Genomic DNA, 20,999 nt, shown 5'->3' on the forward strand with positions numbered 1-20,999 from the left:
AAGATTCATTTATTTATTATATTTAAGTACACTGTAGCTGCCTTCAGACACTCCAGAAGAGGGCACCAGATCTCGTTACGGATGGTAGTTAGCCACCATGTGGTTGCTGGGATTTGAACTCTGGACCTTTGGAAGAGCAGTCGGGTGCTCTTACCCACTGAGCCATCTCACCAGCCCGCCTCAATTTTCTTATTTGTTTCATCATCATCATTATTTTTTAAACATGGTCTCATTGTGCATTCCTGGCTGGCCTGGAACTCAATATGTAGACCAGGCTGACCTACATATCCACCTGTTTCTTCCTTCTAAGCCTTGGACTAAAGGCATGTGCCACCACACCTGGATTTATTGTTTGTTTGTTTTTAAAGATGCATTTTATTTTTTTAATTGTGTGTATATATGTGTGTGTGAGTTAGGGTTTGTACCTTGTGTGTGCAGTTACCTGTGGGAGACAGGAGAGAGTGTTGGATCTTTTGGGACTGGAGTTAAAAGAGGTTTTGAACTTCCTGTTGTGAGTTCTGGACCCCGAACTGCAGTCTTCTGGAAGAGCAGCCAGCGCTCTTAACTGCTGCTAGTTATCTCTTCAGCCCACATTTCCTTCTTTTTGAGGGATGATGTGGTCATTGCCTCACAGGGCATTGGTGAGGTTAGAAACACCCAATGTGGGATGCATAGTGGGTTTTCCAGGAAGGTGTGGTCTGTAAATCTGCTTGGCCGGAGGGAGGTGTGCAAAGTCTTCAGGTTGTGGGTAGTAGAAATTTCCTTCAAACTGGCAGTAGTTACCTCTGCCTTAAATCCCAGCACTCAGTAAGCAGAGGCAGGCAGACATCTGAGAGTTCAAGGGTAGTCTGGTCTACAGAGTGAATTCCAGGACACCCAGGGCTATGTAGAGAAACCTCATCTCAAAAACAAGCAGAAAAGTGATTTCTGCTGGCAGTGATGGTGCGGGTCTTTAATCCCAGCACTCTGGAGGCAGAAGCAGGTGGATCTATGAGTTTGAGGCCAGCCTGGTCTACAGAGAGAGTTCTAGGGCAGCTCGGGCTACCGATCTTTCCTATTGTCAAGGGCTCATTGAGTTGCTGCACGTTGTCTCCCACAGGACTACTCGGCCATCATTGAGCTGGTGGAGACGCTGCAGGCTTTGCCCACCTGTGATGTGGCTGAACAGCACAATGTCTGCTTTCACTACACATTTGCCCTCAACAGGTGGGTAGTGGGGCATGGCTTGGGTCAGAGTCTTGGAAGTCTCTGTGACCTGCCGAGCAAGAGCGCTGCAGTCTGGAACCACTGCTCCTCGGGTATCTTGCTAACCTGGGTCCTAATGTCACAAGGTTCCTGTTGGTCTGGGCTAAGGATGCATGGTGGGGACAGAGGAGGTGGGATCCCCTTGATAGGGTCATAGCTGTCCAAGGTCGCTACTCCTTAGAGTTGGTTGCAACTAGAAATCCCTTCCATCTGGAGTCACTAATTCTAGAGATCAATGCTTCCCGGGGTTAGTGTTAATTTGAGGCTCATTAATAGTAAGACCCCAGAAGGGTCCCTTCCGTTTATAGTCTATTGGGTCCCAGGACTGGGTGGGTCAGAGCCATCAGACAAGTCTTCAGTGAATGCTCCTCTGCCTTAGGAGGAACAGGCCTGGGGACCGGGAGAAAGCCCTGGCTGTCCTGCTGCCATTGGTGAAGTATGAAGGTCCCGTGGCTCCGGATCTGTACTGCATGTGTGGTCGTATCTACAAGGACATGTTCTTCAGCTCTGGCTTCCAAAATGCCGGGCACCTGGAGCAGGCCTATCACTGGTAATTCACATAAGAGCGTGTGTAGAGAGAGGGCTTAGCGATGGGGCTGAAGGGTGGGGTTGCGGGCATCCATTCAGCCTGGCATCCCCTGCCCGACCCGACTCCAGGTACCGCAAGGCGTTTGATGTGGAGCCCAGCCTGCACTCAGGCATCAACGCAGCTGTTCTCCTCATTGCAGCCGGGCAGCATTTTGAAGACTCTGAGGAGCTCCGGCTGATTGGTGAGGCCTGCTGTTAGCCCACGGCACCCTGCACAGGCTCCAGAGGGCAAGGAAAGGGCCCTGGGCGGGAAAAAGCACTGACTCAAAGTGGGCTTCGAGACTGATCGGTGCCTGAGGTCTGAGGTCTCAGGAGCCTTTGAATGCCTCTCTTCCCAAGCCCACACTTCCGGTTGTCACACTTTATCCCACATCTATTTGTGCCCTAGCTCTCCCCTGTGCTAGGCTCTTAGTGCCGAGATCTTGCCACACCTACCAGATCTACATTCATATCCACACTCCTGTGCGTGAGGGCCACAGTGGGACCCACACTTGAGCCTTACTCACTCTGGGACCTACACTCAATTGAGCCCACACCACCCTCCCCCAGGCATGAAGCTGGGCTGCCTGCTAGCCCGCAAAGGCTGTGTGGAGAAGATGCAGTACTACTGGGATGTGGGATTCTACCTGGGAGCCCAGATTCTTGCCAACGACCCCATCCAGGTGGTGCTGGCTGCAGAGCAACTGTACAAGCTTAATGCCCCCATATGGTAGGCAGCCCCTTCTTCAGCCCTGCACCCATGCCCGTTGGCACCCCTCCCCAAGCCATGACCTCAGTACTTTGACATCACTACGATAGATAGACAGTGCCCGTGTTCCCCTCTGTTCGTGGTATGTGATGCCCGTATCCTGACTATATGCAGCCGGCTCCTAGGCTGAGCTGAGGCCAAGGCTGTCTGTGCATTTAGGTACTTGGTCTCCGTGATGGAGACTTTCCTACTGTACCAGCATTTCAGACCCACACCAGAGCCCTCGGGAGGACCCCCGCTTCGAGCTCACTTCTGGCTCCACTTCCTGCTACAATCCTGCCAGCCTTTCAAGATGGCTCCTCCTCAGGAGGACCAGTGCCTGGTGAGGGCAGTGGGGCCTAAGGACCCAGGGGCCCAGGGACATGCACATTATGACCGATCCCTTTCCCCGCTACTGCTTACAGGTACTGGTGCTGGAGATAAACAAGGTCCTGCTGCCTGCCAGGCTTGAGATTCAGGGAACAGACCCCATGAGCGCAGTGACCCTAAGTTTGCTGGAGCCAGAGACTCAGGTGAGCTTTGAGACCCATTACTCACTGATCCGCATTTCTTTCTCCTATCCTCTCTAGTCCCAGCGCCTCCACAACCTCCACCCCTTTCTTCTCACAGGAGGATCCTTCCAGCTGGACCTTCCCAGTCACCTCCATCTGTGGGATCAGGTGAGAGGCTGAACCTTCCGGCAAGCTCCTGTGCCACCAAGCCTGGCATTCAGTGACCTCTTTTCTTCCCTAGCACCTCCAAGCTGGACCAGCGCTGCTGCTTCCTGTACGCACTTCCTCCGGCCCAGGACATCCAGTTGTGCTTTCCCAGTGTGGAGCGCTGCCAGCGGTGTGCTCAACCATTCTGAGTTGGGGCTGGGATGCCCAGGGGACGGAACGGACCAGGTGCTCCTGGGGGATGGTTCCTGGCCAGATCGCCCCTTCCAGCTGTTTTCCCCTCTTCAGGTTCTGTGGCCTAATTCAGGTCTTGGTGATGAATCCAGATTCCTCGGTGCCTACTGAGGAGGCAGAAGGCGCAAGGGAGGTGCTGGAGGTGAGGCTGCAGAAATGGGGGTTGGAGGAGAGCGAGGGGTGAAGGGTCCCTGCTAAATGTGTGCTCTGGGTTCCACAGTTTGATTATGAATACTCGGAGACGGGTGAGCGGCTGGTGCTGGGCAGAGGCACGTATGGGGTGGTGTATGCTGGCCGAGACAGGCACACGAGGGTACGAATCGCCATCAAGGAGATCCCAGAGAGAGATAGCAGGTGGGGTGTATTGGTTGACAAAGGTCTGGGGGCTCGGGAGGGTAGATGCAAACAGGGTAAGCATGTGTGTGTGTGTGTGTGTGTCTGTCTGTCTGTCTGTTGAGGAAATGTGAGGACTGACTGATTGTGGGCATGGAAAGAGCTGTTTAATGGCTGAACTAGGGGTGGTGGCCCTTATAGTAGATAAGAGAGGTCTGCGGGCGGGGGTGTTGGATCTGGGGGCATGGTCTCATGGTACAGGACCGTGGGAGGTTATCTCTGCTCACATCTACCCATTGCTCTCTCCTCGACACTCCCAGATTCTCTCAGCCTCTGCATGAAGAGATCGCTCTTCACAAACGACTTCGTCATAAGAATATTGTGCGTTATCTGGGCTCAGCCAGCCAGGACGGCTACCTCAAGATCTTCATGGAGGAAGTGCCTGGAGGTACCAGCCCTGAGTGGGAGGGGAGTGAAACCTGAGGTGTGGGGTGTGGGAATGGAGCCAGACCAGGGTGGCAAACCCTGAGGGGAAATGAACTCTAGCGTGTGTGGGTGTCACCTAGAATTAGCTGACAGGGCTCACTGGGTGATGGAAGACTGGGTCATGGGAATGGGTGTGTTTGGGCTTTGATCAGAGGTAGGTAGGTAGAGTAAGCAGACATCAATTATAAACTTGGTTTGTCTCTGCCCAGGCAGCCTGTCCTCCTTGCTTAGGTCAGTGTGGGGACCCCTAAAGGACAACGAGAGCACTATTAGCTTCTATACACGTCAGATCCTACAAGGACTCAGCTACCTCCATGAGAACCGCATCGTTCACAGAGATATCAAGGTCAGCCCTGTGGCTGCTCCGGGTGTGTGGAGACACAGTACCAAACTGAAGCTGGCAGTAATGGCCGGAGAGAGCACACCTTTGCAGAGGGTGGGGGACCTATCAAAGAGGTCCCTTAAAGGCGAAAAAGTCACGTCTGTGGAAGATCAGACACGAGCTCCTATATACTCATAGAGGCTCAGGATGTAATATCAGGAGATTTGGGGGTCTCGGGATGGGGGGGGTCTGGTTTATAGCAGAGCCCAATCCCAGTGTCCTCTTCAATCAGGGAGACAATGTTCTGATCAACACCTTCAGCGGGCTGCTCAAGATTTCTGACTTTGGCACCTCTAAGCGGCTAGCAGGCATCACACCGTGCACGGAGACTTTCACAGGTAATGGATGACGATATAGCGTCAGGCCAGAACCCTCCTGATGGTTGAACGCCATACAGCCTAGCATGAAGGATGGAAGCTTGGCAGGTGACAGGGCCTAGGTGTGCAGATGGCCAGTGGATGATGGAGACATGGAAGCCTACCCTGCATCGTTGTTCTATTCGTGGTCTAGGGACTCTGCAGTATATGGCCCCAGAAATCATCGACCAGGGCCCGCGAGGATATGGGAAGGCAGCTGACATCTGGTCTCTGGGCTGCACTGTAATCGAGATGGCCACAGGTCGACCGCCCTTCCATGAACTAGGGAGCCCTCAGGCTGCGATGTTTCAGGCGAGTCTCTCTGGGGTGTGGCCTACGGAGGGTGGGCGGAGCTAGATGGGGCCTTCAGCACCTCTGATCTGATCGTGGGGTTATCTATCCTATCTGCCCCACCTCCGCAGGTGGGCATGTACAAGGTACATCCACCCGTGCCCGGTTCCCTGTCAGCTGAGGCCCAAGCCTTCCTCCTCCGAACTTTTGAGCCGGATCCCCGCCTCCGAGCCAGTGCCCAAGAGCTGCTGGGAGACTCCTTCCTTCAGCCAGGGAAGAGGAGCCGCAGCCCTGGCTCCCCTCGGCATACTCCCAGGCCCTCAGGTGCTATGAGGGTGGAGGGGGGCAACCTAGTGAAGGGGAGAGGGGCTGACGAGGCGAAAAGACTAACAGCTTGTTCCTCCCTCAGGCGCCCTTTCCGGTGCTTCCAGTCCTTCAGCTGACTCAGCCACACAGTCTCAGACATTCCCAAGGCCCCAGGCACCCTCTCAGCACCCACCCAGCCCCCCAAAGCGCTGCCTTAGTTATGGGGACACCAGTCAGCTCCGGTGAGCGCCTAGGGTCCTGGAGTGGGTTCTCTTCACCTATTTTTGCCGTTGTATTAATTTCCTCCAGAAAAAGGCCTCCCTGGGTCGCAAACACCCTGACCACTTCCAAGGACCGTATCTACTACCTCCTGCCCTCTCCCAGATGCCGGGGGCATTCACTCTGCCAACCCCCAGATGGGCTTAATTTCTATTATCCCCGTGAAGTAGGCATAAAAGAGCCAAGATTCAAACCCTGCAACATCGGTGGTTGGTTGCACGGCGTTGCCCACCCTCCATCTAATGCCCCTCATTGTGCCCAGTGTGCCCGAGGAGCCCGCTGCCGAGGAACCCGCGTCCCCAGAAGAGAGTTCAGGCTTGAGTCTGCTGCACCAGGAGAGCAAGCGCCGGGCCATGCTGGCTGCGGTGCTGGAACAGGAGGTGCCCACACTAGCAGAGAATCTCCTGGAACAGGAACAGGTGGGCGGCCCGCCCCAGCGCCCCCTGGTGGTTGAGCTGGGATAAGGATTTATAGTCCACCGGCGAGCATCTCTGTCGACTGCGGATGCGAACATCCACGGACGTCCCCTCTTTTTAGGATTCTCGACTCAGCAAGAATCATGTGGAACTTCTGCTTCGGTGCCTTGGGGCACAAATCCACACTCCTAACCGCCGGCAGCTGGCCCAGGAGCTGCGGGCCCTGCAAGCTCAGCTGCGGGCCCAAAGCCTGGGCCCTGCGCTTTTGAAGGGGCCGCTCTTCGCCTTTCCAGATGCGGTGAGGAAGCTATCTCGAAGTTAGGGCTGTGCAGTAACAGGCCGTGAGCAAGATCTTGATGTTCCAGGATTCTATGACTTCCAGGAAGACGCATGTCCAGTCCTGGCTTCCCCGTCCCACCCTTGACCCCAAGTCCGCCCACCTCTTTTAGACTGCAGCCGACTTTCTAGGGCTTTGCAACTCAAGCCCCACCTCTGTTTGAGATTCAACTGTCTCAACCGCGCCTTCCTTCCCTCCCCAGGTGAAGCAGATCCTCCGCAGACGCCAGATCCGCCCACACTGGATGTTCGTGTTGGACTCGCTGCTCAGCCGTGCAGTCCGGGCGGCGCTGGCGGTGCTGGACGCGGGTAGGTGGGGTTGGATCCCGCCGGCCGGCCGGCCGGGGCGGGGTGTGTGGCCCTGGGGGCGTGGCGAACATAAAATTGGTAGTTAGCGGCCCTCCCTTCTCCCTGGCCGTCTGGGGTCCTAAACGGGCGCCGCGCCCACCTGGAGCTCAGTCTACTCAAATTGGTAGAGGCGGAGAAGAAAGCGGTCTCACCGAGGTCAGAAGAGTGGAGTAAAGAGGAGTCCCAGCAGAAACCTCAGGAGAGCCAGGCACTGCAGAGCCAGCTCCCACCAGAGCAGGGATCCCCATCGTTGATGGTGCAGTTGGGCCTTTTGCGAGCCGAGACTGACAGGTGAAGCCTTTTGGAATCACCCGGATATACTGCAGAGGCTTCAATCTGCAGGCCCTTCCATTCTACCACCCCTACCTTCCCACAGGCTTCGGGACCTTCTGGCTGAGAAGGAACGTGAGTGCCAGGCCCTGGTGCAACAGGCCCTGAATCGGGTGCATGCAGAGACCAGGAAGTATGCCCCAGCTTCAGAGACCCCAGGTGAGCCGACTTGACTGGGAAATGGTGAAGGTATGGCCACAGAGAACACCTTTGCCCTCCCTCATCACCTGCCTTTTTGACAGCCACTCTCCCGAAGGACCAGAACCTGGTGCGGTGGCTACAGGAACTGAGTGTAGATCCAGCCACTATCCAAACGGTGAGTGAGTGTGAGCTGGCTCCCGCCACCCACCCACCAAAGGCATCTCCTCTGTCTTCCAGCTATTCAAATTTTCTCACTGCTGCAAAGATGCTCAATACTGGAAGAACCCTTAGTATGCACCTCTCATTATAGGGATGGGGAAACTCAGGCCACAAGGGGGCCGCCTGCCTGAGAGTTCTGTTAGAAGCAAGAACCCGAGTTTCTAGTTGTATTTCTGTGCAGCTTGATCTTACCCTGTTTCTGTGGTTCTCGGTTCATAACCAGCTCCTGAGTCATAGCTTCACCCTTCAAACCCTGCTCACCTGTGCCACTCAAGATGATCTAGTCTACACCAGAATCAGGTATGTCTTGGGCCTTCTAGGGATGAGTCATATAGCACCTGCTAGCAATATCAGGACATCCCCTGCCCTGTGGGTCTGGCCTGCCTTTGATTCCTCCCTGAAAACCATAATGGTTCCTAAAGAGAGAGCATGGGCTGCCTTCTGGCTGAATTACATTGATCCCTGATGTCCCCAGGGGAGGGATGGTATGCCGAATTTGGAGAGCCATTTTGGCACAGCGAGCAGGAGCCACATCGGTCACCCCAGGACTCCGGGACGCTGAGTGATGACATCAAAGGACATAGACATGGATGGATGAACAGAGAAGACACAAACAGCTTTGGTCACACCTGTCCTAGAACCCAGGAGCAACTACAGGGACCAGGCCCAACCCCAATGGGTAGAACTGACTAGGGAGGCACCCAAAGGACACTACATACAATCATAGACTATTAAACAGAACACTTGTTACCATGCTTGTCTTGGCAACTTCAGAAGGGTGTTGGGGGGGGGGAATGGGGAGCGTCCATGAAAAGCCCCTTGAGGTCTCCATGTCTGAGTGACCCTTTTTCATTTCCTGGGCTCTTTCAAGCTAATGCCTTACTACCCAGACTTCATACCCAGTTAAACAGTCAGTAGCTCTGTAAACAGACTTTATTGATTCCGGCCATGGGTGTGCTTTAGGTGGGGGTCCACAGAGGGGTTTGACAAGGCTATGCCCTGGGGACCAGGTTGGTTCTGAGGGGCAGAAGGCCATCCACCCACTCACAGGGCCGCTCCAGGAGTGTCTGCCACAGCTGCTTCTCCTCCGGTGTGGAATCCATCCAGGGCACCTGAAGCCCATAACTACTGCCTGGATGTGGGTGAGCCAAAGTGGAGGCTACTGTTACCTTGGAGACCTCGGGTCCCAAGAGCAACTTTCTGGTCCCAGATTATGCATTGTGCCCAAGCATCCCGAACCTCCCAGCTTGGCTCCCCTCAAGGGCCTGCTCTGCTCACCGGTACCAAGGCTGAGGCGTGTGCCCCCCAGCTGGCGACTGGCCAGGGCCCCATGGTCCCACAGGGAGAGCTCGGCACAGGCCTGGCGTAGGTCAGCAGGCCCGAAGCCATCATAAACCATGGTGTGGTTGAACACAGGGCTGAGACTTCTTCGAACCACTCTTGTGCGTTGGCGGCTGGCCCGACTGTCATCAGGCAGCACTGAGCTGCGACAGGGTAATAAAGGAGGGCTGGTCTTAGGCAATCACCCCCTGACACTCCCTCCCTGAGCCAGCCAGATACCATGTCCTGTCCTTTCATATGGCCGTGTTCCCTGGCCTTTCCCTGGCCCCGGCCTGAGATCAGGTCTCTAGCCCTCTTACACCAATCTTTTCTTAAGGCTTCCTACTTGAAGCTGATAACTGTTCGCAGGATTCTAGAGAGAAGTCTCTGAAATGCAATTCTGCTATTTTCTGGCCCAATAACCTTCAGTATTCCCTGCCCTCCCCTTTAGTTTCCAAAGCCCTGACCACTCTGCAGAGTAGAATAATATTACTCTGATATAGAGTAACAGAAAGGAAGCCAGGACGGGAGCCCCACTCAGAGCGCTCTACTCTGTTTCACTCTGGAGGGTGAGGTAACAACACCTGAAGCACCCAGAAACACTTTTAGAGGTTCTGTAAAGACTTACTTTGAAAACCACAGAGCTGGGGTGTAGCTTAGTGGTAGAACTTTAGGGTGACTGAAGCATTACGGTCAGTCCCCAGCATGTTAAAAGACAACTACCATCACCAACCATTGACTCACAAGTTCAGAGCCAAGCCCCATAGCTTGTCCCTCCAAGAGTTCCAAGGAGGACCCTTGTGGCCTTTGCATCATAGTGCGCATAGTAGGTGCACAGCCTCCGCAGACTGCAGCCTATGCTGGCTAATGTCAACTTGACACAAACTTGAGCAGTGGAACCTCCCTAAGGCTGTGGTCCTTTAAGACAGTTCCTCATGTTGTGGTGACCCCCCCCCAACCATGAAATTATTTCATTGCTACTTTGTAACTGTAATTTTGTTACTGTTATGACTTGTACTGTAAATATCTGATGTTTGCCACCCACAGGTTGAGAACCACTGAGCTAGAGTCCTCTGAGAGGAGCGAATAAGCTAAGCAAATGCCTCCGTAAGATGGGTCGTGTTGTGGCCAAGCCTGTAGAGCATTTCATTAAGTACTGATTGAGCAAGGCTAAGCAAGCCTTGGAGAGCAGCCCTCCTCTGTGGCTTCTGCATCAGCTCCTGCCTTCAGGTTCCTGCTTGAGTCCCTGTTTGAGTTCCTGCCCTGGCTTCCTTCAGTGATGGACTACAGTGTGGAACTGTAGAACCCTTTCCTCCCCACCCTGCTTTCTGTTCGTGGTGTTTCATCAAAGTAATAGAAACCCTAACCACATAGAGCCCCTTAGTTCCCCGACTCAGATTTTGTTGTTACACAAGGTCTCCTCTGTGGCTTCTGCACTATGTAGCTTGGGCTGACCTGGAACTAGCAATGTAGACCAGGCTGGCCTGGAACTCAGAGACACACCTGCCTTTGCCTCCCCAGTGCTGGGACTAAAAATGCACGCCACCACCAGGCAGTGGTGACGCATGTCTTTAATCCCAGCACTCGGGAGGCAGAGGCAGGTAGATTTCTGAGTTCGAGGCCAGCCTGGTCCACAGAGTGAGTTCCAGGACAGTCAGGGCTACACAGAGAAACCCTGTCTCGGGAAAACAAAACAAAACAAAACAAAAACAAAAACAGGCCACTGTGCCTAGCCTAAGCTTTTATTTTGAGACAGGGATCTTGTGTATCTCATGTAACCTTAATGACCTTGAACTGATCCTCCCGCCTCCAATCCTAGTTTATGTAGGTTGTCAGGGATCAACCCAGAGCCTCTTTCATGATAAGCCAGCAACTCCACCAACGGATACCCAGCCCCAGCCCCCAACTCCAATCCCCTGCCTGGCTCATCACCTCTGCCACGCTAATCTTGGTTGGGGGGACAGGTGGGTCAGAGGTCAAGAGCAGAAGAGACTGATGCCTTAGGCGGCCTCTCACCATTGAATGTAAGTGTCCAGGGATCCTGGTCGCAGTGGTATGAGGCTCTGAGCTTCCTTTACCCAGAAGTGTAACTCCCCACTCTGAGGCTGTCCTCCTCCTGTGGGGACACTCCAGTTCAGACTACCACCTCACAGAGCAGGTGGGTCTCCCACCTCTCGGGGCCAGTCCAACTTAAGCTCTCACTTGGCAGTCACTTACCCTCTGAGCCGGCAGGGACATACTTAAGGGACAGAGACAGCAGTCCACGGCTGGGAAGCTCATCTGGAGATGGAGGAACCTGAAAAGGCGGGGAGTGGGTGTGTCAGGAGAGAAACAGGATCATATGTGAGAAGGGTGTTGGGGACAGGGCCTCTACTGAGGAGTCCAATGGCAATGCTCCCCAGAAGAGGTGCCCTGGCTGGCAAGCCTGGCCTAATGGTATCAGTATGAGGCTAAGTGAGGCTCTGCAAACCGGTCCGTTGGGTGTTTGGTCCAGTGGGCCTGTGGGAATATCAGTGACTGCACACCAGCCCTTACCCGAGGCTGCAGGGGGAGCCAGGTAGCCTCAGAGTCCCAGTTCCACGTGTCTAGGGGCACTTCTACTTCTCCCAGAAAGATGTTACGACCCAGACTTTCGCGGTGCCACACGGACAGGCTCAGCACGCGGCCTGGGAGATCAGCCTGCTGGACAGAGTGCTGGGGACAGGAGGTGAGTTTCAGAGGCATGCCCTGGCGTCGCTGTGGCTCACCTGTTAGCCGGAGATGGTCTCCCCAGGTTCCTTTCCAGGATGGACTCCTGAGGCAGGGTTAACTGGGGTCCTAGCACAAGTTGTGGGGCTTCGGATTGCGCTAACCACTAGCTGTCTTGGCATTACTCTCCTGGGGCCGTCAGGGAAATTAAGTAACCTGGCAGCCTCTGCCACTCACCCCACTGAAAATGGTACCCTGTTCATTTGCAGGGATGACAAAACCCTTGATGCCTCACCCGCAGAGTCTCATTGAAGATCGGGTTCAGATTCCGTTTCTTCACTGAAGTCTTGCGCTTGCTCTGCTTATCCGGGAGGAGGTAGCTTTTCACGTAGCTGGGCAAGGGATGTGAAGGCTGGAGGTAAGGCCCTTCCAGAGCTTTGTCCAGCTCTGGGGTCTTCCCTAGTCACCATCCAGAACACAGCGCCCGGGTGAATGTTAATTAACAGGTATCCAATTTAAGACACCTCCCAATCATATTGTTGCGCCCATTTTGAAGAAGAGAAAACTGAGCCCGGAAGCAGTTAAGTGGTAGGCTGGGTGATGGAGCCCCGCCGCTCAGGCCCCCTGCAGCCCACCTGTGACGTAGGCACTCACGGATCAGAGCGGCGTCGCCGGGCAGCAGCCAGGCCCTGGCACTGGATCACCTGTACTCGCAGCTCAGAGGTTCCAGGCTCATAGCGCAGCGAGAAGAGCACCGAGCCTCGCACCTGCACCGTGCCTGCCTCTGCCTCCCCGGATAGGCTCATCAGGCTGCCGCTCAGCTGTGGGCGGGGCGAGTGGATGATCAGGGTCCCCTTAGGGAAGCTTCCTACAATGGGGTTTGCCTGGGCTCTCCCTGCTCCCAGCCCCTCCCTAGCTCTTCACCGTAGAGGAATTGAGGCTGGACACAGAGGAGCTGCTGCTGAGCATGCGGTCAAGAGAGGGGCCGAGCCCCGGGGCCTCTTCTCCATTCTCCAGGATCTTGGAGGTTGCTTTGGACTGGAGAGGGGAGAAGCGACAGGGGCGCCCTCTTACTTCCCTGGACCTTGCAGGGGAGTGGGGGTAGGGGGTCATTCACCGACGGTTCCCACCCCCAGGGCAGGTACACTCTCAGTCTGGAATCCGCTCCCGGTCTTGAGAACAGCCACTGGCTACTCCCGCCTACCTGGGCTGGAGTTGGCCGGGACTCCTGCTCCGCCTTCGGCTCAGGATCCAGCTCTGGGTCCGCCTCTGCCACCTGCACACCCCCTTCGCCAGGGGCTGGAATGGGGTACAAGTTGCTGAAAGAGCCCCTCTCCTATCTGTCCCTAAGCAAATCTGGAGGGTTCACCTGTCAGCTTCAGGCCCCAGGGGTGAACTAGAGTTGTCCCCGAAGGCCAAGTCGGGGTCCCAGGAAGAAGAGGAAGGTGGACAAGATGGTTGTGGGGGAGGTCGTTAAAAATGGCCTCTGATCCCCTCAACCTCTTAGGTTCCCCAGCTTACCCTGCAGCTCATCTTCCTGGTCCTGGGGCTCCTCCTCCTGACCTTCGGAAGCCTTTGAGGGTACATATGGTGAGGACAAATCTGGCCCCTGAGGAAAGCAGAGGGTAGAGGTCACGGTGGGGGTTAATGAGAAAGGGACCAAGGGTTATGCTGGGGTCAGAGGTCAAAGACTCCAGCCTGCTCACCTCACTCGGTGTTGGAGTAGGGCTGCCTCAGGGCAGGGCTACCTACCAGCTGCAGGACCAGTCAAGCCTGTACTTCACACCCTGGCATCCCAGGCCTGTCTCTCCTGCCGGGCCTGCCTGACTCCTAGGCTCAGCTGGTGGGGGCCCCAACATCTGAGTCCCTGGCCTCACCTGCCTCAGTCCAACCCCACCTTTTTTTTTTTTTTTGGTAGTAAGCTGGCGTCACACCTTGTGTGTGGTTGACAATGACCTTGGACTCCTGTTTCTACCTCCTGAGAAGCAGGATCGAAGGTGTTCACCACCATGCCGGGTTTATGTGGTGGCTGGGGACCAAACCTAGAGCGTCATGCGTGTTAAGCCAACACTCTATCAACTGAGCTACATCCTTTGTGTTTGTTTTTCAAGGCGGCGTAGGGCAGGGTTCCCTGTGTAGCCCTGGCTTTCTGAAACTCTAGAGTTGTTAAAAATTGGAGGCTGGCCTCAAACTCACAGAGATCCACCTGTCTCTGCCTCCCAAGTGCTGGGATTAAAGGGGCAACCCGCCCCATGACCAGGCCCTGCGTGTATCCTTATTCTTTGGTTTTGTTGTTTATTTAGACTTATTTGTTTTATGTAAGTACAACACACCAAAAGAGAGCATCGGATCCCACTACAGATGGTTGTGAGCCACCATGTGGTTGCTGGGAATTGAACTCAGGACCTTCGGAAGAGCAGTTAGTACTCTTTCCCCACTGAGCCATCTCTCCAGCCTCTACATCCTTATTCTTATGAGCTGGAATTACAAATGCCAGCTAGGTGCAGGTTGAGCAAGAAGCTGGTGAAGCCCAGGGACAGAAGAGACTTGTCCAGGTCTCCTGATCCCCGTAGCGTAGCGGGGTTCCTTCACCAGCACATTCACCCCCATTCGGAACCACAGTGCCCTTGCTATTAACTGAGTCTCTGGGTACTCACTTGGGTCTCAGTGTTTCTCTCTGGAGCTGCCACCTCTATGGAGACCCTGGAAGGAGGGAGCCAGAGTTTTCAGGGCTGGGCAGCTGCCCATCCCCCGCTCCTCTATGTGCTGCCTCCTCACCTGGACTCCGGCTCTCCTTCAATGGTGTCTTCCCCAGCAGCCTCTGCTTCACCATCACTCCCCAGAGCCTGGTCCCCTGGGCTCAGGTGAGAGATTCTGTGAGCCTGCGTTCTCAGGAAGCCCCATACTGGCCATGACCCACACGATACATAGATGCCCTTCCACCTCCTAGAGCCCGCAGACAGGCAGGGCCACTCAGACATTCGGTATGGGGGCAGCCAGGACTTGACCCCAGTCCTGCCCATTTATGATCTGCTCCCTTGGTTTCCCGGGCTCGCCCTCCCTGCCTTAGGGTCTCCTCTCACCCTTCGGGCTCTTCTTCCTTCGGATAGAAGCCCGGACGAGGTCAGAACCAAAATGGGCGTGATGGTGCCTCTGGGAACGGGCTTCTTGGAACCAGTCCCCTGTCAGAATCTTCAGCTGCCAGGGGTCTGCCAGGGAGGCCCGGAGCTTGCTAGATGACAGTAGAGGACACAGCTGTCACAACTCAACTAACCAACATTCCTGGTACCTGCTCTGGACCGAGGACCAGGGAGTCAACAGCAAATCACACTGGACCCTTGTCCGGGAGCCACTCAAACTACTAAGGAGACAGGATCAGGAGACAGAATCCAGACTGGACAAGCTGAGTGATGGAGGGAAGGGCTCTGTGGGGATGAATCCAGGAAGACTCCCCAGAGGCGCTGACATGTGTACCATTTTTTCTTCTTCTTCTTCTTCTTTTTTTTTTTTTTTTAAGATTTATTTACTATATCTTCAGACACACCAGAAGATGGGATCAGATCTTATTATGGGTGGTTGGGAGCCAACCTGTGGTTGCTGGGATTTGAACTTAGAACCTTCGGAAGAGCAGTCAGTGCTCTTAACCGCTGAGCCATCTCTCCAGCCCAGTGAACCATTTCTTGAAGGAATAACTTGGGATTCTCCAGGTTGAGCAGCATAGTAATCGCTGTTCATCAAGTGGTTATCGTGGGCCATGCCTGATAGTTTATTTTGCACGTTACGTGTCACGTGTGCATGGTATGCATGCCTGTATGCTCCCATGTATGTGGTCACACGCATGTGGAGGTCAGAGACTGAACTTGCTCATCTTCAGCTCTCTCCATCCTATATACTGAGGCAAGGTCTCTCACTTAAGCTCCAAACTCAGTGCTTTCGTGAGTCTAGCTAGCCAGCTTGCTCCAGCAATTCCCTAGCACCATTGCCGGAGTGCTGGGGCAGTGAGTGGGCCACTTTACCCCTGGCATTTATGTGGGTGCTGGAGATATGAACTCCATTTCTCAAGCCTATGCAGCAAGCGTTTTACCCACGGAACCATCTCCCTGACCCCTTAGCTGATGTTTCAGGGGAGAAAGGGGAGGTTCAAGGTCAAAGTAGCTGCCCAAGGTTACACAGCTGTCACTCTTGAGGTCCTCTGCCACTTCTGCTCCTCTGGGGAGACGAAATATCTTCGTCTTGGAAGTCAAAAGTATTCAGGGATTAGGGGACACTCTCGTGGCTATAGCAGGTTTATGTATATCTGGGAGCTGCCAGGAACCGATCAGGGTGACCTATGGGCACACTTAAAGGCTTTGACACTAGGTTCTAAGGGCTGAGGGAGAGTCCAGAAGGGTAGTACTAAGGACAGGCAGTATCTGTCCAACAAAGTATCCTGTCCCAAGGTGGCGGACAGAGTAGAAAAACCCAAAGACAGGGAGGCTAGGGAGGGACCTGTCACAGGTTTGAGAGAAGTGAAGAGCTCTGAGCTAGCCAAGGTCAATGGAGACCAAAAGGTAGCGCCAAGAACCACCCAGACCCAACCACCAGCATCCAAGGACCCTGAATCCCTTCCTTCTATCTGATGGCTGTCCCGTCTCACCTGACCCGCCCTTCCTCCAGCTGGCGCAGGTGGGCATCTCGTTTGAGGACATCAGAGATGGCCTCCTGTTCCTCCTCTGTCAGGAAGCTGAGGTCCAGCAACCCCTCAGCTTCAGATCCTGGTCCATGTGCCATGGGGAGGGAGGGCAGGGCCCAAAGCCTCTCCTGAGATGGGTGGCCTCTCTGGGGCATCAGCTGGGGTTGTGCCCCAGCTGGGCATATGTAGCTTCCTGTGGATAAACCAAGGGCTGATTGGTATCTCTCAAATGTGCAGCTCACATCCTGAAGCCAGCTGTCGACTGTCTCCCAAGCGTATGCAGGAGTAATAAAGACCAAGCAAAGGAAGGCCAGGTCAAGGTGAGGTGGGGTGTAAGTGATGCACTGCAAGAGATGCACATATGCGCATGCTCCTAAGGATGAATGTCAGAGTATTGCAAGACAGTACACACTGATACACGTACCCACTGTTCTACACACATTCCAGATACCTAGACAAAGACAGTTACATGCACGCACACCCCCACGAAGGGACTGTGCACACATACCCAGAGACCTATGCCCAAGAGCTGTGCAGCACAGTAATTCTTAACCCTGCGCACAGTATGCCCATAAACCTGCACGAAGTATGCCCACTTTGAGGACAAGTATGCACTCACATACAAGAATAAGTCCCTGCGTATCCACAGGTCTCTCTGGATCTCCTCACACACTACCCGTCTAACCTGCTGCATACTACTAGAAACTCAGGATAGCTCACTCCCCTCAAAGCCAATATTTTGCACACAACATAACCTGAGTCTTAATAAAATGCAAAAATATACCTGCATAAACATGTGGATGCATGCACAGCCCTCTCCACCGCTCATGTTTATCCTCTACCCAGCCTGCCTCTGCCCTTGCCTCCCTCCACCCTGCCCTGGCCCATTTGGCCTTCCTGTCTGAGGCAACCTCCTCCCCAACCCTCACCCCAACTTCCTCCCCCGACTCCTGTAGCACCCAGTTCCACTGAGGCTACCTGCCTGAGATTCCTCCCCACCAGCCCTTTCTCTCTCTCGTGACTTTCTCTGAACTACTGTACTTGAGGTGCTGGTATCAAGCTAGCTTGGGACTTTTCTATGGCGGGGTGTATGAGCATCGCCGTGTCCTGTTGTCCTGCTGCGTTAGTAGACATGTCTGCAAGCCAAGGTAAAACAGAGCATCTGTCCCTGAGTGCTGTGTCGCCTTATGATACTACAGAGTCTTACAGGAGTGTCGCTGCTGTGGGCAGTGACTTGCTGGGAGCCAGTGCCGTGTGGGTATGTGCATTTCTTCCTGTGTGGTCAGCCAGCCCAGGCTGGCTGGCTTGTGGTGTGTACGTTAGTACCCCCGGGGACCACCAGATATGGGAGTGAAGGTGGAAGACATTTGGCAAAACTGCCTGGCTTTGTCTTACAGGTTGGCTTGGTCTGGGCTGTGGGCCTATACAAGGCCAGGATCTCTCTACCTCAAGTTGTATCTCTTTCAGAGGTAGATTAAGCATCAGGTGTCCCTTGCCCTGTACTAACACTGTGGGACAGGGACCCTTTAGTGATTGAAAGTTAGTATGTGTATCTGGGCAGGCCAGAGTCATAATCTTGCTTACACCTCACCCCCACTCCGCCCAAACTCCTGAGGTACCAGAATGTGGTCAGGACACCAGGTGGCAGTGCCTGTCCCTTAGACCACTGGGTGTGTTACCTGTAAGGGTCCAGTAGGGAAGACAACTTCAAAGGCGACTCCAGCTCTCCAGGAAGACAGTTCAGAGACTAGAAAGGCTGTGGGGACTAAAGCTGACTCGCCCAGCAGCTGCTGCCCCAGTCCCGAGGAGGTGGAGGAGGAGGAGGAGGAGGAGGAGGAGACACCTCAGCAGGGCCTGGTGCAAAACCGGGCCTGGACTGCAGCTCCTCAGGGTGCACTGGGTGCACCCATGACAGCTGTCAGAGAACCCAGGGCCAGTTTTGTGGGCCCCTGTGGTTGGGCCTGACTGTACTATATGTACCAGACTTACCCAGGAACTAAAGCAAACCTCACCTACAGGGCTAGCTCGGGGCCTTGGTTGGTCCATCTGTGGAATGGGTAGCAGAGAGTTGCTAGACAATTGCTTTGAAAGCAGAGTTAGAAACTTCTAAGAACCGTGGTAACGGGAGAATTGTAGAGTTGCCAGTAGGCAGCCTTGGATGAGGCCCAGATCTAGTACTGTGTGGTCTTGAGCGGGTTCCCTAACCTCTCTTGATCTGAGCAGTAATTTCCTTCCATGTAAACTGGAGAGTAGAACCTGAAGAGAAGCACAGGTGCCTGGCACAGCTAGCATGTGGCAGCAGGTGACCCCTCCCCAACAGATCAACGCTCACAGCCACTCCAGCCCCTCTGACCATCCATGTTCACAGACAGAACAGCTATTTGACTCATTTGTCACCCTGGGCCCCTTCCATCTGAAGGGCCCTGGCTCATCGGCTGAGAAGCCCATCTTGCTCAGGAGACCCTTTGGGTCTTATGAGTACACAGATTTGGGGACAATGATCTTCTTAGCCATCTACATCTGGACTTAGGCCCTGAAAGCTGCTTCTAAGTCTTTTCTTTTTTAGATTTATGTATGTGCATATATGCCCTGACTCATAAATGTATGTGAAACACATGAGCACCTGACACACAAAGGAGCCACAGGAGGTGTCAGTCTCTGGAACTGGAGTTACAGATGACTGTGAGCTGCTATGTGGGTGTTTGGGATCCCAGGTCCTCGGCAAAAGGTGCTTTTAGGTGCTGAGTCATCTCTTCAGCACCCTCCCCCTCCCCACAGACAGGGTTTCTCTGTAGCTTTGGCTGTCCTGGAACTTGCTTTGTAGATCAGGCTGGTCTCCAACTCAGAGTCCACCTTAAAGGTATGCACGACCACCACCTGGCCTTCAGCCCGTTTTTGAAATAACTTTTTACGCTTTCTCAGTGTGCATACTGTGTTGTGCATGTGGAGGTCGGAGGACCCTGAAGGAGTCAGTTTGTCCTTCCACTTTTTAGTTCTAGGGGCTGAACTTAAGCTTATCAGCCTTGGTGGTTAAGTGCCTTCCCCTCCTCGGAGCCATGCATGCTTTTGGCCCTCAAGCTTGCTTGCTTCAAAATGTTTTTATTATTTTGTGTATGGCTGTTCTGCCTATTGTGCATTAGATGTGTGTCTGCCACGTGTGGAGGCCAGAAGAGGGCACTGGATCCCTTGAACCAGGGTACCAGATGGGATGAGGTACTATGTGGGAGTTGGGAGTCATACCTGCAACCGTGGCAGAACATGCAACTCCTGAGGCATTTTGTCCAGTCCCAGGCCTCTCTTGTTTAATTGATGGTTGTGAGGCACCATGTTGGGACTGGGGGTTCCCCATCCCCTGGAAGAACAGCCTGGGCTCCCAATCTCTGAGCTCTGACTCTCTGACTCTCACCCTCACTTGTTCGTCTGTCTTATTTTCAGTTTCTTTTTCCTTATCTAAATTGGTTAATAAATCATTTTTAGGCTGGTGCACACCTCTAAATCCCAGCACTTGGGAGGCAGAGGCAGGCAAATCTCTGTATTCAAAGCTGACCTCGTCTATACAGCAAGTTCTAGGACAGCCAGAGCTACGCAGAGGTCTCAAAAAAAAGAAAGGAAGAAAGGAAGAAAGGAAGAAAGGAAGAAAGGAAGAAAGAAAGAAAGAAAGAAAGAAAGAAAGAAAGAAAGAAAGAACATTCCTAGGTTTCTCCCACTGAGTGAACTCCCTAGATTCTTAGAAAGTGCATGTGCAAGGATGGAGGCAGCCCCACTTACATGCATGCTCTCCACTGGTGTCCCCTGTAAATGGTCATCCATCAAGTCTCTCCCACAAGAAGGATGGCAAACAGCATGCTTCTCCTTCCTCAGAGGCACATCTGCTGCCCTCGTCCCACCTCTGGGCACCCCTGGAAGGTAGGTATCCAATGCTGCTGGTCTTCAGGCCCAAGTGTCCCTTCTAGGGTGAGGCTCTGCTGGCTTTTGGGCCACTCTTGCTTCCGCAGAGCTTGGACAAGCACCATGGGTGCTTATTTCTTCAAAGTCACGTGAGACTGATAGCGACTGCCTTACTCGGCTGGCTGTCAGCAGGTTACATAACAGCACTCTGTAATCGGGCTGAGCGCTGGGGACAGAACCCAAGGCCACTCTGTCAGAGTCAAGCACTGTCTGAAAACAGCCTTTAAGCTGGGCCCTGGTGGGATGCAAAGGATCAGAGGCCAGTGCATACTGGGAGGTGGTGAGAACACAAGAGTGCTGGGAGCCACAGGAAGAGGCACCAAAGAGCAAGCTGACCAGTGACATGGCTATGGGGCAAATGACATGGAGGTCAATATGGCTTCCACACAGAGCAGGCCATGGGCTGTCTTTCCTCCTGGCTTACCCCAATGCCAAGTTTTTCCCAGCAGGGAAGATGAGAATCCTTCTGGAAGGGAGTTTGGAACATAGACCAGGAGTGGCAGGGACTTCCCACAGCCTGTGCAGTGGCAGAATTTACAAGTACTGCTGATGTACCCATAAGCTCTAGCTGGAAAGACTCAGGCGTGGTGTTAGCAGCCAGATCTCTTTGCTCCGAGTCCCCAGGGATATATGAGCTCAAGGAATCAGGGCACACAGAAGAAAATGACAGACACCAC

General features: G+C 54.0%; 2 protein-coding genes across 2 annotated transcripts in view; one reads left to right on the forward strand and one right to left on the reverse strand.

Annotated features, from left to right (window-relative positions):
* Window positions 1-8,446, forward strand: part of Map3k6 (mitogen-activated protein kinase kinase kinase 6) — a 12,102-nt gene extending 3,656 nt beyond the window's left edge. Inside the window, exons 6-29 of the mRNA XM_021160543.2 lie at window positions 1,100-1,206; window positions 1,625-1,795; window positions 1,903-2,015; window positions 2,383-2,542; window positions 2,741-2,903; window positions 2,986-3,093; window positions 3,191-3,240; window positions 3,314-3,409; window positions 3,526-3,613; window positions 3,692-3,825; window positions 4,125-4,252; window positions 4,500-4,636; window positions 4,905-5,010; window positions 5,183-5,340; window positions 5,451-5,643; window positions 5,729-5,867; window positions 6,167-6,323; window positions 6,442-6,618; window positions 6,860-6,965; window positions 7,133-7,295; window positions 7,381-7,493; window positions 7,577-7,650; window positions 7,918-7,994; window positions 8,170-8,446. Coding sequence (XP_021016202.1) covers window positions 1,100-1,206; window positions 1,625-1,795; window positions 1,903-2,015; window positions 2,383-2,542; window positions 2,741-2,903; window positions 2,986-3,093; window positions 3,191-3,240; window positions 3,314-3,409; window positions 3,526-3,613; window positions 3,692-3,825; window positions 4,125-4,252; window positions 4,500-4,636; window positions 4,905-5,010; window positions 5,183-5,340; window positions 5,451-5,643; window positions 5,729-5,867; window positions 6,167-6,323; window positions 6,442-6,618; window positions 6,860-6,965; window positions 7,133-7,295; window positions 7,381-7,493; window positions 7,577-7,650; window positions 7,918-7,994; window positions 8,170-8,260 — 3,009 coding nt within the window. The 3' untranslated portion in view covers window positions 8,261-8,446. The remainder of the gene's footprint in view (window positions 1-1,099; window positions 1,207-1,624; window positions 1,796-1,902; window positions 2,016-2,382; window positions 2,543-2,740; window positions 2,904-2,985; window positions 3,094-3,190; window positions 3,241-3,313; window positions 3,410-3,525; window positions 3,614-3,691; window positions 3,826-4,124; window positions 4,253-4,499; window positions 4,637-4,904; window positions 5,011-5,182; window positions 5,341-5,450; window positions 5,644-5,728; window positions 5,868-6,166; window positions 6,324-6,441; window positions 6,619-6,859; window positions 6,966-7,132; window positions 7,296-7,380; window positions 7,494-7,576; window positions 7,651-7,917; window positions 7,995-8,169) is intronic.
* A 161-nt stretch (window positions 8,447-8,607) lies between these two features.
* On the reverse strand, window positions 8,608-18,174 carry Sytl1 (synaptotagmin like 1). The gene is made up of 15 exons (XM_021160832.2): window positions 18,054-18,174; window positions 16,339-16,567; window positions 14,786-14,934; window positions 14,481-14,556; window positions 14,360-14,405; window positions 13,224-13,311; window positions 12,907-13,001; window positions 12,627-12,740; window positions 12,357-12,523; window positions 11,998-12,094; window positions 11,550-11,708; window positions 11,232-11,310; window positions 11,031-11,130; window positions 8,973-9,178; window positions 8,608-8,826 (listed from the first exon to the last, which is right to left on the reverse strand). The coding sequence occupies exons 2-15, from the start codon at window positions 16,527-16,529 to the stop codon at window positions 8,687-8,689; spliced, it is 1,707 nt and encodes a 568-aa protein (XP_021016491.1). The 5' UTR covers window positions 16,530-16,567; window positions 18,054-18,174; the 3' UTR covers window positions 8,608-8,686.
* Window positions 18,175-20,999: the final 2,825 nt, after the last annotated feature.

This window comes from Mus caroli, chromosome 4 (assembly GCF_900094665.2).
Source record: "Mus caroli chromosome 4, CAROLI_EIJ_v1.1, whole genome shotgun sequence".
NCBI lineage: Eukaryota > Metazoa > Chordata > Mammalia > Rodentia > Muridae > Mus > Mus caroli.

What these genes read in the sequence shown, in the direction of transcription:
- Sytl1 (XM_021160832.2), bottom strand. Translation starts at nt 16,529, where the DNA reads ATGCCCCAGAGAGGCCACCCATCTCAGGAGAGGCTTTGGGCCCTGCCC. An exon ending in CCCGGCCAACTCCAGCCCAG is followed by an intron (nt 12,741 to 12,906) that starts GTAGGCGGGAGT and finishes TCCCCTCTCCAG; the next exon opens with TCCAAAGCAACCTCCAAGAT. An exon ending in CTGGACACTTACATTCAATG is followed by an intron (nt 9,179 to 11,030) that starts GTGAGAGGCCGC and finishes ACCCTGTCGCAG; the next exon opens with CTCAGTGCTGCCTGATGACA.